Source organism: Oncorhynchus masou, chromosome 6 (genome assembly GCF_036934945.1).
Source record: "Oncorhynchus masou masou isolate Uvic2021 chromosome 6, UVic_Omas_1.1, whole genome shotgun sequence".
NCBI classification, from domain to species: domain Eukaryota; kingdom Metazoa; phylum Chordata; class Actinopteri; order Salmoniformes; family Salmonidae; genus Oncorhynchus; species Oncorhynchus masou.
The window spans coordinates 49,705,195-49,721,052 of record NC_088217.1 but is presented as its reverse complement, the minus strand read 5'-3'; the positions used below and the strand labels follow the sequence as shown (position 1 = coordinate 49,721,052).

The 15,858-nt window shown below is 43.3% G+C and overlaps 1 protein-coding gene across 1 annotated transcript; it reads left to right on the top strand.

Annotated features, from left to right (window-relative positions):
• The first annotated feature begins 496 nt into the window (after positions 1 to 496).
• On the top strand, positions 497 to 10,526 carry LOC135542197 (uncharacterized). Its single transcript, XM_064968969.1, has 3 exons — positions 497 to 567; positions 7,762 to 7,911; positions 9,161 to 10,526. The coding sequence occupies exons 2-3, from the start codon at positions 7,764 to 7,766 to the stop codon at positions 10,318 to 10,320; spliced, it is 1,308 nt and encodes a 435-aa protein (XP_064825041.1). The 5' UTR covers positions 497 to 567; positions 7,762 to 7,763; the 3' UTR covers positions 10,321 to 10,526.
• Positions 10,527 to 15,858: the final 5,332 nt, after the last annotated feature.

The following is a 15,858-nucleotide window of genomic DNA, read 5'->3' as shown; positions in this document are numbered from 1 at the left end:
TGGTGACTATTTAAAAGTCTGATGGCCTGTATATAGAAGCTGTTTTTCAGTTTCTCGGTCCCACCACCTGCACTGTCTCTGCCTTCTAGATTCTAGATGGTAGTGGGGTGAACAGGCCGTGGCTCAGGTGGCTGATGTCCTGGATGATCTTCTGTAACATCTGGCGACATAGACGTCCTGGAGGGCACGTCTACATCCAAAAGGATGGCAGACATTGGGTGGATATTAAATGTTAATATCTTCGGCAGTGAGTGATGGAGAAAAAAATCGGCCACAATGAAATTAACTGGGAAAATCCAATGGATATTTTTGGAACAAAGGCGATAATGAAAGTGTCTTTTTAGGAATTTTAAAATTGGACTTCTCTATGGGGCAGTATATAGGAATTTTTTGGGGCTTGGCTTCAGCTAAAATGCAGTACCGAAAGTGCCCTCTGAGCACAGACCGGAACCCTGCCCCCCTGGACTGAACATGTCCCACAGGGGGAGGGGCGTGGGGAGGTGGATAGAAAGGAAGAGAGCTGTTTGGCTCACACTGACGTGCTGCTGGAGGCGCCCGTGTGCACAGGTAAGGTACTAATTCAAACTTCACAACGATTTTTCATGCAAACTCACTCCTTGACTGAATTGGGATCATTGACCGACCACCACTATGCATTGCCGTGGGCTATAGTTTAGACTCATCTGTTCGATTGTTGCTAGGATTTAAGATGGTGGAGATGGGCTTGAGAGTGTTAGTTTGCTTATAGACAGAAACTGGCAGTGAGGCATAACTCAAAACAAATCAGACATGGGGGAGGAGTGTCTGTTCGTGTGCTAGAGTTCTCATGACATTTGCACAGTTGCGTCATTTCAGCTAAACCTACAGTATGGCACATTTACAACCACCCCCTCCCCAATAATTAAAAATAAATAAAGTTAAAGCTTATTTACTACATTTCTAAACATTTAAAACTCAAATTATATTCGGAGAACAGCAAACACAATAAACATTTACTCTAGCGATTATCAATTTGTTTGCAGTAGGGACATGCATAACATTCTACAACAACATGTTATACATTAATTAGCTGCTACGCACGAGCTCAGCACCGGGATTAAACACTAGTTTCGTTTCATGTCAAGTCAAACAGAAGTTACCAAGCCATCTACAGTCGTCTTCCACCTCTGCACTGTTTAGAGAGGAAAGTCGTGCTGTTCACTGCAGCCAGAGTTGCTGGATATAATGACGAGATGCTTGTGTCTCCGCCCTTAGAATGGAATTCGTTGTCCACAGAGCGGAATGGCAGGCTGTCGAGTTTCAGCCAATTCCTCTCTTTAGATTGGTGGATACATCTCATAATTTGAAAATATTTTGGAATATTAGATGAGGGGTGTTGGCGTCAACTGCCTGTATTACAATGGAGTGTGAGATCCCAGCTAACAACTAACGTTCTCACAACTTTAGAGAACGTTCCCTTACAGTCTCAGGTAATTACCTAGCGTTTTCATAGGAATCTTCCCATGAAATGTCAAAATTACCATTCCCCCTAATGTCAAACAGAATTGACCCAGAACGTGATTACTATGTTCTCAGAATATTCAATAATAATGTTTTAGACATGTTTTACAGGAACGCTGCAAGCTCATTCCTGTGGTAAGTTTTCTAAGGGCTAGGAGAAAATTACATCAAGATCCCACCAAACATAGATAGAACATGGTTACCATTTTCTCAGAATATAAGAATATAAGATATCATCTGCGACAGCTGAAAGTCGTACACTATTGTGGTTTTCCAACAGCAAGGCTCAGATCAACATGGCAGTGTTGCCATTGTTTTATAAAATGGTAATTGAAATTAACGTGTTGCCCCTGTGCACCCCCTGCGCTCCTCAGTTTGTGAACCACAGTGTTGTTGTACATTCAACAGTCAACAACAGTGAGATTGATAGAACCATCTCAGCAGAGTACAAAGTCATTATAGCTGTCCAGTGATGATGTGATACTGACAACACACACAGGTCTCGGAAGGGTAAAAAGTCATTACATCGCTCCAGTGATGTTGTGATGTTGACACTAGTGCACAGTGTTATTTCTTACATTAGTACCCCAGGTCATCTTAAGTTTCATTGCATACAGTCGAGAAGAACTACTGAATATAAGAGCAGCATCAACTCACCATCAGTACGACCAAGAATATGACTTTCGCGAAATGGATCATGTGTTCTGCCTTTCACCCAGGACAACGGAATGGATCCCAGCCGACGACCCAAAAAAACGACTTCGTAAAAGAGGGAAATGAAGCGGTCTTCTGGTCAGACTCCGGAGACGGGCACATCGTGCACCACTCCCTAGTATACTTCTCGCCAATGTCCAGTCTCTTGACAACAAGGTTGATGAAATCCGAGCAAGGGTAGCATTCCAGAGGGACATCAGAGACTGTAACGTTCTTTGCTTCACGGAAACATGGCTCACTGGAGAGACGCTATCGGAGTCGGTGCAGCCAGCTGGTTTCTCCACACATTGCGCAGACAGAAACAAACATCTTTCTGGTAAGAAGAGGGGCGGGGGCGTATGCCTTATGGCTAACGAGACGTGGTGTGATCACAAAAACATACAGGAACTCAAATCCTTCTGTTCACCTGATTTTAGAATTCCTCACAATCAAATGTCGACTGCATAATCTACCAAGGGAATTCTCTTCGATTATAATCACAGCCGTATATATTCCCCCCCAAGCAGACACATCGATGCCTCTGAACGAACTTTATTTGACTCTTTGCAAACTGGAATCCATACATCCTGAGGCTGCATTCATTATAGCTGGGGATTTTAACAAGGCTAATCTGAAAACAAGACTCCCTAAATTGTATCAGCATGTCGATTGCGCAACCAGGGCAGGCAAAACCTTGGATCATTGCTATTCAGACTTCTGCAACGCAGAAGGCCCTGCCCCGCCCTCCTTTCGGAAAAGCTGACCACGACTCCATTTTGTTGATCCCTGCCTACAGACAGAAACTAAAACAAGAAGCTCCCACGCTGAGGTCTGTCCAACGCTGGTCCGACCAATTTGATTCCACACTCCAAGACTGCTTCCATCACGTGGACTGGGATATGTTTCGTATTGCGTCAGACAACAACATTGACGAATACGCTGATTCGGTGTGCGAGTTCATTAGAACGTGCGTTGAAGATGTCGTTACCATAGCAACGATTAGAACATTCCCAAACCAGAAACCGTGGATTGATGGCAGCATTCGCGTGAAACTGAAAGCGCGAACCACTGCTTTTAATCAGGGCAAGGTGACCGGAAACATGACCGAATACAAACAGTGCAGCTATTCCCTCCAAGGCAATCAAACAAGCTAAGCGTCAGTATAGAGACAAAGTAGAATCTCAATTCAACGGCTCAGACACAAGAGGTATGTGGCAGGGTCTACAGTCAATCACGGATTACAAAAAGAAAACCAGCCCCGTCACGGTCCAGGATGTTTTGCTCCCAGGCAGACTAAATAACCTTTTTGCCCGCTTTGAGGACAATACAGTGCCACTGACACGGCCTGCAACGAAAACATGCGGACTCTCCTTCACTGCAGCCGAGGTGAGTAAAACATTTAAATGTGTTAACCCTCGCAAGGCTGCAGGCCCAGACGGCATCCCCAGCCGCGCCCTCAGAGCATGCGCAGACCAGCTGGCTGGTGTGTTTACGGACATATTCAATCAATCCCCATCTCAGTCTGCTGTTCCCACATGCTTCAAGAGGGCCACCATTGTTCCTGTTCCCAAGAAAGCTAAGGTAACTGAGCTAAACGACTACCGCCCCGTAGCACTCACTTCCGTCATCATGAAGTGCTTTGAGAGACTAGTCAAGGACCATATCACCTCCACCCTACATGACACCCTAGACCCACTCCAATTAGCTTACCTCCCAAATAGGTCCACAGACGATGCAATCTCAACCACACTGCACACTGCCCTAACCCATCTGGACAAGAGGAATACCTATGTGAGAATGCTGTTCATCGACTACAGCTCGGCATTTAACACCATAGTACACTCCAAGCTCGCCATCAAGCTCGAGACCCTGGGTCTCGACCCCGCCCTGTGCAACTGGGTACTGGACTTCCTGACGGGCCGCCCCCAGGTGGTGAGGGTAGGCAACAACATCTCCACCCCGCTGATCTTCAACACTGGGGCCCCACAAGGGTGCGTTCTGAGCCCTCTCCTGTACTCCCTGTTCACCCACGACTGCGTGGCCATACACGCCTCAACTCAATCATCAAGTTTGCGGACGACACAACAGTGGTAGACTTGATTACCAACAAAGACGAGACGGCCTACAGGGAGGAGGTGAGGGCCCTCGGAGTGTGGTGTCAGGAAAATAACCTCACACTCAACGTCAACAAAACTAAGGAGATGATTGTGGACTTCAGGAAACAGCAGAGGGAACACCCCCCCCCCCCTATCCACATCGATGGAACAGTAGTGGAGAGGGTAGTAAGTTAAGTTCCTCAGCATACACATCACAGACAAACTGAATTGGTCCACCCACACAGACAGCATCGTGAAGAAGGCGCAGCAGCGCCTCTTCAACCTCAGGATGCTGAAGAAATTTGGCTTGTCACCAAAAGCACTCACAAACTTCTACAGATGCACAATCGAGAGCATCCTGGCGGGCTGTATCACCGCCTGGTACGGCAACTGCTCCGCCCACAACCGTAAGGCTCTCCAGAGGGTAGTGAGGTCTGCACAACGCAACTACCTGCCCTCCAGGACAGCTACACCACCCGATGTTACAGGAAGGCCATAAAGATCTTCAAGGACAACAACCACCCGAGCCACTGCCTGTTCACCCCGCTATCATCCAGAAGGCGAGGTTAGTACAGGTGCATCAAAGCTGGGACCCAGAGACTGAAAAACAGCTTCTATCTCAAGGCCATCAGACTGTTAAACAGCCACCACTAACATTGAGTGGCTGCTGCCAACACACAGACTCAACTCCAGCCACTTTAATAATGGGAATTGATGGGAAATGATGTAAAATATATCACTAGCCACTTTAAACAATGCTACCTAATATAATGTTTACATACCCTACATTATTCATCTCATATGTATACGTATATACTGTACTCTATCATCTACTGCATCTTTATGTAATACATGTATCACTAGCCACTTTAACTATGCCACTTTGTTTACAGACTCATCTCATATGTATATACTGTCCTCGATACCATCTACTGTATCTTGCCTATGCTGCTCTGTACCATCACTCATTCATATATCTTTATGTACATATTCTTTATCCCCTTACACTTGTGTGTATAAGACAGTAGTTTTGGAATTGTTAGTTAGATTACTTGTTGGTTATTACTGCATTGTCGGAACTAGAAGCACAAGCATTTCGCTCCACTCGCATTAACATCTGCTAACCATGTGTATGTGACAAATAAAATTTGATTTGATTTGAGTGTGATGACAGTTGAATCACTTCAGGATTCCAGAGGGGATAGAACAGAGTTATATAATACAGTGTTCTAATCACTGCTTTTCCACAGTTATGTTAACATTACGGCGAGGGAAGTAGCTAGCTAGAATGCTGTGCACCAAAATGTTGCGTGTTCAAATCCCACGTGGGGACATGTAAATAATAATTACTGTATGAATAAACATGCACAATGTAATTATGTATGTCACATATGTCGGTTGAAAAGACTGACAACAGACTAAGAGCTGTGAAGAGCCTTTGTACCTTTTTTAGTTATAGGTACATAGTTGTACAATTGCAGTTCATACCTTTAAAAGAACCAGTAGTGTACCTTAGCGACAAGATGGTACAGGTACAAGAACGTACCTTAGGAAAGTTACAAATCTGCCTTACTAGGTTACCTCCACAGTGACAAAGTTCCTTTTTAAGTGGCAAAAATGTTAACCTAAAGGGGTTTTTGGGTGTTGTTTTAACACTATAGGGTATAAAACCTTATTTGCATAGATCCCAGTGTGCCTTTTAAGTTAGTTTTATAGTTACCAGTACCACCCATGACTGTGTTTGCAAGTGACAAAGACATGGTTGTTGCATTCAATGGCTTTCAGTCCTGTAGCCTTCATCAAGTGAGTGCCTAAGTGAATACATACCGTATATCATACTTCGACAGTTTTACCCCAACACAGTGGTCTGAAACTCCTGGTTTACTGGCAACATAGTCACATTATGTTGGCTCACCCGCAACCTGCATTTAGAATGACTGCCAAGTTGGGGAGAATTTCTAAATTGGACAACGTAAACAGGAACAACCATCTCAGTAAATGCATATTATTGATCTTCTGCTAGACAAAATGAAATCAATCAATGTGCATGCAAATATCTGTACAAATCTATCTGCAAAAGAGCATGCTGGGAAATATGATAATGATGGGCATGTTTTTTTGAGTGTGTGATGATTGTACCTTTTTTTATATTCAGAATATTGGGTACACAAATTTAACATCATACAAAATTATCCGCACATGTACCCTAAAAGGTACCGAAGAATACCATGTGAGATTATGTGTACCTCTGAAGGTACATTTAAGTGTATTTGTATATTTTTGTACCCCCGATAATACTGTACCCTAACCATACCCTTATTACAGATGATCGAAATAAAAAGATAATACATATGATAATAAGTTTGTTATGGATCTCAAAAGTTGAAAGGCCAAAAAACGTCCTAAAAAAAAAAAAAAATCACACACTGGTTTCATTGCTGTCTATTGACATTTCAGTGACCAAAAACATTCATGGGTGGCTGAGAAGGCCATGGATTAATGCTAATTTACACAGAGATATTGATCTGTTGCAGCAGATCGACATCATTTGGATGACAACAGCATAAAATTATTTTTAAAAGTATTGCTTGCATATATTTGCTACAGTATTTCACATGATGGGTCTTGAGTTAAATGCCCACTGCAATCCAAATAATTTGTTTCCTGTTATTTGTATCATATTGTACAACAGCTGATAAAACTAAGTGCTCTATTCAATCCGTATCGCAGAAATACAGCTTTAAAGCGTGATTGAAATTACAAGGCAATGTTCCCACCTTAGCAGAGATTGCATTCATGTCGGTAAACGCTGCAGATGACGGCCCAATAGCGCGCTAGACATTTAAAGGTAATTTCCTATTTGTAACACTTCAGCAATACAGATTGAATAGAGCCCTAACACTGTAAAAGTGAACATTTGATCAGTGTTATTTCCTGAAAGTTGCTGGTTGATAATACATTCTAATCAGCACGTTGTGCATCTGTGGAGTTTTGGCTTGCCCAGATGTCACCAGGTGGTATACCAGGTGGTATACGTTTTAGTTCCAAACCTCTCTGCACTTAGACACTCCAAGCAAAATTCTTGTTTGAGAAAAAGCTATTTCTGTATTATCTGCTATATTTCTTGACAATTTTAATGGAAAACTATTACAATAACGTACTAAATTGTTATCCATAAAATATATGATATTGAGATTAAAATGGCTGCATTGGGCCTTTAAGTCATTCTAGGGGTCTAATACATTGAGTTTAGATGCTATGTTTTGTACGTACAGTAAGCTGTCTCAAACAGTGAATATTGTCCTTGACTCTCAGGGTGCCTAACAAAACAGAGTTTCAACACCCAGGTCCTATATAGTGAAACGACCTGGGTGGTGATCAGTGTATGCGCCAACTGGAGTAAAAGAAAATCCAGTGATAATCCAACAATGGTTTATAATATATACCTCTTGTCTGTGTTGTTTTGTTTTAGCCATGGATGGTGTGTTGGAGGGAGCGGCTGTGGTGTGTGTGTGTAAACTGGCCTGCAGTCTTCTCTTCCTGCCCATGGTCACTGCTTCTCTCAGTGCAGTCAGCTTCTGCTGCAACTGCCTGCTGCTCTTCACAGACCTCGTAGTCACAAGTATGTGTCCACCTCTAACCCCATCTCTGCTGTGTACAGCTACAACCACCTGTTTTTCCTTGTAATAAGAATTGGCTGGAAAACAGAAAGGGGAGCAGTTGCTAAAGTCCATGAATAGAGTACATTTTGCGCACCTTTTGAATTTGAAAAGCCTGGTATACAATCCATCAAATTCTTTACATGAATAAAGACCAAAAATCTGCATTTTTGAAATGTCCCTCGTCGTGTTTCCCCAACTTCTAGGAATATTTTAACCCACTTCAGCCTACCATTTCTCTACGTTTTCACCGTCATTGTAAAGCCCTAGTCATGTTCTTGCTTTGACAGTCACTTCTGAATAATATTATTTATTTCTGCCCCTCATTTTAAGGTCAACCCTGAACACTCATTTTAATATGGTGAAAATATATATTTTTTTAAATGTTAAAAGAAACATTGAACATCTAATAGTCAGGCTAGAAATGTTTTAACAGCTTACGTTGTTTTGTGAAGCATTCAATAGTTCTCCCTGTTGCACACGACAAGCTTCCATTCCCCCAGTCACAAGGGGATTTATGGCTGATTTTTAAGAGGAAGTCGTCAACCCTGCTACCGCCAATCCTGTTACTTTAATGCACTTTAATGGCACTTGCTATAGTCATTTTTTATTTAACTATTTGAGAAGGGGAAAACAACGCTTTTTTTAAATGAAATTGAAAATGTGTTATAATTAGGTGAAATGAACACGACCCAAAATGTACTCTATTCGTGGAATGACCCCAATTTGGTTTATTACAAGTTCAGGGCACATAATCACCTTGTAAACCCAGCACAGAAGAAGAGAACACGCCCCTGGAGACAGGCTGTCAAAACAAAAGGCAGTGACTTTCTCAGCTCCTATAGAATCATACAGTGTTCACAGGATGTCAGCGATAACAGTACAACAGTGTGTCCTTGGTCATCCAGTCTGGCCTCAACCGCTATCAACAGATGTGAGAATAAGCCATATGATTCAGTGTCAAGTCTAGTGACCGTCAACCTGCACCTTCAGTGTCGTAAACACTGGAAACTATGTGTATTACAGAAAGGCAAAATATATCAATGTGCTAAACATTGTGTTAATCACTGAATTTGAACTTTATAGTGATCTTACAATTTAAATGAGAGTTCTTTATACTCCTATGGCATACTTCAGTGTCCCAATCCTCATGCTTCTCATCCCATCGTCCACATTTCTCTATTTGATCGATTGGTCTTTGTTGTCCCTCAGCTATCCTGGTTGTCCTCTGGTTTGCAGACCCCTGGCTACCTCAGTTTTCCACATCCTCTGATGTCATTGCCCTGCGCTTCCTGCTCTTCCTCAGCCACACCTACTGGGCGGTACTGCTGATGACCACTCCTCTTGTTGCCGTGGAGACTGCCATGAAGTTGCAGTGGCCCCAGGTCCATGGTGGCAGAGGTAGAGCAGTGGACGGGGACACAGGCAGACGTAGTAAAACCCCGGACTCTAAAGCTCCTGAACATCACCATGGGGTGACAGTGGAGGTAGAGGACGGGCAGAGCAGGGACACAGACAGCCAGAGAGGAGGGAGAGAGGACCAGGAAAAGTGCCTGCCCCACATCATTTACTTCCTCTGCTGTCTGCTGGTGTGGGTTCTCTGTGGTGTCTGTGGGGGTCAGAGCTGGAGACTTTGGGTGAAGGTCTGCATGGAGAGGACCAGCTCCCTCACTATGTGCCTTCCCAGCCTCCCTAACAATGTCCTGTCTGCTCTGGGTGAGCCCTGCTGGGCCCTGGCCACCGTGACCTTGGCCCTCCTGCTGGTGCTGACGGTGGGCTGGGGCCTGCTCAGACGACACCTGGCCCACACAGAGACGGACACACACTCAACGACACACAAGGGGGAACATGGCACTGACATTCAACTGCCCGCACAAACATTCGCTGCACCATGCATGGCTGTAAACCCTGCCACGTCAGCGGTGCCAGACACACAGTCTGTTGACCCAGAGACAACACGGTCCAGATGCTCCCTTCACAGCCCATGTTCCGGGAACAACATACAGCTATCACTGGCTCACCATGGATACTCTGTCCTCTTATCGTTGGAGTGTTTGTCAGCAGACATACTAGAGGAACACAGAGAGACAAAAGGACTAGGAGACATGCCTCTCAGCACTACCGTGGAGGAACACACAGGCTCTACCTACAGGAGCCAGTGTGGGATGGGGCAGTGGGGCTTTCCCTGCCTGGGGGTAAACGTAATGACAGGGTTTGTGTGTCTGCTCATTGTCTGTGTGTTACCTCTAAATCTCAGCGTGAACATCCTACTGATCAGGCACATAGAGACAATGCTGGAGTGGAGTTTGAAGCTCTTATTGTTTGTACCCAAAGAAGCCACAGACAACACAGGGCTCTCCCAGTCAATGTAACACAGGCATAAAGTCAGTGTACTGGACAATAAACCCAGATGGGGGTAGTGTTAGATACTAAAGTGTGGCTTGGGAATGGGATTGTGTTGAGAGGGACTTATTAGGTATTGTCCGGGGGTGGGATCAGATGAATATTACATGTACTGTAGACAGCTGGTCTACCTGTCAATGATAAAAAGTAAACGATTCCCCCTTTGACTGTGACTGTCTATTCATGCGTGCTGAGTGATCTCTGGGAAGCTGCAGAGGAGTGCTGAAAAAGTCAGGTTGAGGCTTGCTTTCCAGATCTATAGACATGCAACCCAATAATTAGTTTGCTGAAACAGTAGATGGGGGGGGGGGGGGGGGGTTCAGTTATCTGAAATGTGATTTTAGATTAGTTTGATGGGAGATGATCTGACTTCACCTTACCTCAGCAAAAGGCAAGTGATTATAATGCATGCTTAACAAGAAGTGGCTCTAAACACTACTGCCATTTGGCTGTAGCTAGGCATGAAACGACAACAAAGCTTTCTCTTCACTCAGGGGTTTTCTGAGTCGAGGAATAAGATTCCGCTTGATCACAGGCACAGCAGGGGGCTGAATAACATTGAGAAATTCAAGCTATTAACACACACACACACACACAAACAGCCGTGTTCATACAGGTACCACGTTGCAGACACATGCTGCATACCTCTTAACATCAGGTTCAAATGTCTTCGGAGTTCAGAGGAAACGCTGATATTACCCAGGTCAACACCAGAGGGCAGCCTGCAGCCAGCAACAACCCCAGGTAGCTCACAACGGAGACCTCTGAAGCTCCCAGGCTAGAATGTCTATTACATACAGTACATTGAAACAAGAGATGGAGATGGGATTTATCTAAACAAAGGAGTAACGTTTAGGTTGTGCGGCCCTTGAGAGAGCCAGAGGGCAAACACTGAGTCAACTGCAGGTAGGGCAAGTTAGCTACATCTTTCTGGCTGCCAAAGTGTTCAGACCTGTACAGACAGATACACAGCAAAATAGTGATTCAACCCGGAGCCCAGAACAGATCAAAATGAGGCTGAGCTCATTCTCTAAAGTGTCTGACACTGGATATAGATTGAAATATATATATATTATTAAAGGTGTAGTTGCAGCCAAATTTATTGGCACCTTTGCACTTTTAATAAATAATTCCCTATTTCTTCTAAAAGAAGTGAAACAAATATTTTTTTAAAGGCGTTATTTGATTTTCAACATTGCAGAACTTAAGTGTACAATTTTAATTGATAAATGTTTAAAAAAATGGCATTGACAAAATGAATAGCACCCCAGGGCTAGTACTTGGTTGCACAGCCTTTGGCCATGATAGCTGCCACAAATACTTATTGTAGTCATTGTTGGACATGATCTGACTTGAACCGTTTTAAATGCATAATCCACTTAGTAGTAGTAATACCTTGTTATTGGTTAGCATGTTGGAGCTGGAGACTGTTATTACAGTTGCAAAGGGAAGTACAGAAAGTCTATGTCCAGTTATGTTAATAATATTTCTAAGGAAGTAGGTCAAGCCACAGTCGAGTCTCAGCTCCTGGTAAGGTCAGGCTAGTTTCTGTGGAACCAGGACAGTGAGAGATGTCGAGTTCAACATCGAGGTGAGGGCAACAGTTGAAGAGAGAAGAAACCTCTAGGAGGGGGGCTAGAGGGGCCCAACCTAACAATAGTCCAACAGTCGTCTTATCTCACCTCCCTGCCCAGGAAAATTCTGGACTCGGAGGACGAACATCAAGAGGAGGAACAGACTCAGTTCTTGCCCAGCGACAGAGACTGATTGTTTATACTAGACATACATTTGGTCACGTAGTGTATGTGGACACCTGCTCGTTGAACATCTCATTCCAAAATCATGGACATTAAAATGGAGTTGGCCATCTAGAATGTTATTGTATGTAGCGTTAAGATTTCCCTACACTGGAACTAAGGGGCCTAGCCCGAACCATGAAAAACATCCCCAGACCATTATTCCTCCTCCAACAAACTTTACAGTTGGCACTATGCATTCGGGCAGGTTCTTTTTATTTTTATTAAACTTCTTTATTTAACTAGGCAAGTCCGTTAAGAACAATTTCTTATTTACAATGACAGCCTACCACGGCCAAACCCGGACGATGCTGGGCCAATTGTGTTCCGCCCTACGGGTGTAGCGTTCTCCTGGCAGCCGCCAAACCCAGATTCATCTGTCCGACTGCCAGATGGTGAAGCATGATTCATCACTCCAGAGCCTTTGGTGTCCGACTGGATTTGTACCAGAACTTAGAACCTAACACCACCAATGAGCTTGCTTCACCTTTTTACTGGCAATATGGCCCACTCTTCAGCACCAAACTGATCTAATTCTGCTGTTTTCAGCTCTCACCATAGGTTTTGGAAGAGATTCAGATCTGGACTCACACTGGCTACTCCAGTGTTTCTTCTTGAACCATTCCAGGGTGCTTTTTACACCGTTTTTGGACACTGGGTTGAACATTGCACTCAAACACCTTGATAATCTGCTGATTTCATGATGTCTTGCACACATTCAAGGCAGCAAAGCAACCCCACAGCATTAAAAAACTTCCCCCATAATTGATTGTAGGAAGGTTGCTCTTTTCTTTGAACTGTTCATTTGGTCGTTGGTGAACATAAGAAGACCTCACTGCTGAAGGAGTCAAAAGAAACTCACAGGGCACAGATGTCTGTCTGTTCAATGTCTAGTTTTGATTGACATTTGGTTGTTGTCAACCAATGTGAATTCAAAGTGATATCAACCAAAAATGTCACCATTTTATTGGATTTAGGTTAAAAGTTGGGTGAAAAAAAGACGAGACACCCTTATGTTGATGACTTTTTGCAAATCCAGTCAGTTTTCCACGTTGATTCATAATCATCATGTCTATTTTGGGGGGGAGTTGAAATGACGTGGAAACAAAGTTGATTCAACCAGTTTTTGCCCAGTGGAAAGCCTGATTAGAACTTTTCAAAAACTCACCTAAAGAAGCCTACATCCTGGAGAAAATATTCTGTGGACCAATGAAACTAAATCAGAGCTCTTTGGCAGTTCAGATCAGCGTTGTGTTTACTGATGATCAAATGAAGCATTTAATGAAAATAACACCCTCCCTACAATCAAAGATGGGGGAGGTTTGTTAATGCTGTGGGGTTGCTTTGCTGCCTCTGGGACTGGGGACCTTGAACGTGTGCAAGGCATCATGAAATCAGCAGATTATCAGGTGTTTTGTTCAGTGTCCAAAAACTGGGTCTCCATTGAAGTTTGTGGGTCTTACGGCAGGACAACGGCCTCAAATACACATCAAAAAGCACTCAGGAGGGGTAAAGAAGAGATGTCGGACTGTTCTGGGGTGGCCTGCGAAAAGACCAGACCTGAACCACATCCAAAATCTATGGTGAGCTCTGAAAACAGCAGTTGGTGGAGGGAACCCCTTAAATATTGAAGAACTACAGCATTTTTCTGCTGGAAAATTGTGCTAATTGTTAGTACAAAGTATTTGTTATTTTGGCCAAAGGCTGTGCAACCAAGTACTAGCTCCGGGGTGCCAATCATTTTGTCAATTTTCTAAATTCAAATCATAAAATGAAGTTTACAAAAATGAAATTGGTTTTGCAATGTAACATCCGATAACAAGGTGTGGTGGCCAAACATTTTTATTGAAGAAATAGGGAATTATTTAAGAAAAGTGCAAGGGTGCCAGTATATTTGGCTGTAACTGTATATGTGTTACGTACATTTATACAACAGGTGGCACTAATCCTGAATGCTGATTGGTTAAATCTATGACGTTAAAATGCCTATTTACTCTGTTCCATCTGAATGTACATACACACTTACTTTTGAAAGAGAGTGTGTGTGTTTAGCACTGACACACTGAAGTTCAGGAGCCGATGAAACGATGAGGAAATGTCTTAGCTGCTACTTCTGCCACATGGCAGTTTGATTCAATCAATAATTCAGTGATTCTGTTCATTTCCTTGCTAGCTGAGCAGCATATCTGTACTGGGTCAAATTATTTATTCAAATGAATGGACAAATCAAAAAGCGTACAAGGAATATGAGTCCCAGGCATGAAGTAAGGTGTTACATGCATTGGGGAAATGCAGCCCTCATTCCACAAGATGCAAAATCCCAAATACGATGCTAATGTAGAAATGCACAACACGGCGATCAGGGATGCTATTAACATACGCTTAATCTGTGTGTGGTTAATTCTCAATACACTGTGACACTGCCACATATCTAAGAGTGCACAACAATCCACGTGATAGAAATAAAATCAGCTTTGAGAAACTGTATGAAATGATTCTCTTTCGTATGTTAGTCATTCCGTTCTGTATGGACGATCGACATTGTGGCCGAAAGAGAGCGCTGCCGCTTTAATGGCACCCGAAAAATGCATGAATAGTGGAATATTACGCAATATTAGTGTTTGTGAAAATGCTACATTGAATTTACATTATTTGTGGATTTATTTTCTTATTTCTGAAGCACATCATGTGTTGAGAAAATGGGTTGTGTTAGTTTTATATAAATACATATTTGAACTGACATCACCTGCTACATTCCCGTATTTTCGGTTGTTACTTTAAGTCCTCTGTGGTCACCTCTAGGGCAGAATCACTCCCACGCAAAACATCTCAAACAACCATTACTGCCGTATAAGACTTGAATATGCCCTTCAGGCGCTACATTTACAACAAAAAAACCGATTCTGTTCTGAATGCGCCTTTGTGCAGATATCACTCAACTCTGTACTCATTTACTGTCTGATCTCAACTCTAGCAACAAACACACACTGTATGTGATCTTCTCATCGTGTCTATGGCACCATTTGCTTTGATAGTGAACGCTCGTTCTCCAGCACATTCAGTCACTACAGTTATGGTACCTGTGAGAGAACAGCCCTGCTTACCATCAGCTCACTGTTCTTAGGACAGCTCACACTACACTCATAACTGAACCACATGTACCTGTATTAAATGGTGAGGGTTTCTTAAAGATCTCCCCATGGCACAAAAAAAAAAAAAAATCCCTTTTATTTGAATGGACAAATTGTCCTGAGTTGAAGTTAGATAGTCTGCGCCTTTACAAGAGTGTAAGTGAGAGGAGAACTAAATACTGTAGAGGAGAAGTACTGAGATCTGATGCTGGGGTGACTGATTGACGGTTGTTAGCTGCTCTGCTGCCAGGTCCACAGCTCCTCTGTAATAATGATGCACCTGGACTCAATCAGCCCTGAATTAGCATGTACAATGGAGCAGGAGGTAATGTCACTCTACAAGCATAACCTTTCCTCCAACAACGGCACGGACATCAAATAGCTGGCAAACCGCTGCTTCTCGCTTCCAATGTTCACTTTATACAATGGTTTCATTAAAAGAAAAATAAGAATGAGTGGTCTGGCCTTTTTTAGAAGGAATTCTCCAATCTCCAGGCATCCTCACAGACAGAGACAGTGAGTGAGGGATCAGCCCTGCATACAGCACAATAAGGCCATGCCCTGTAGTGAGGTTGTCTTG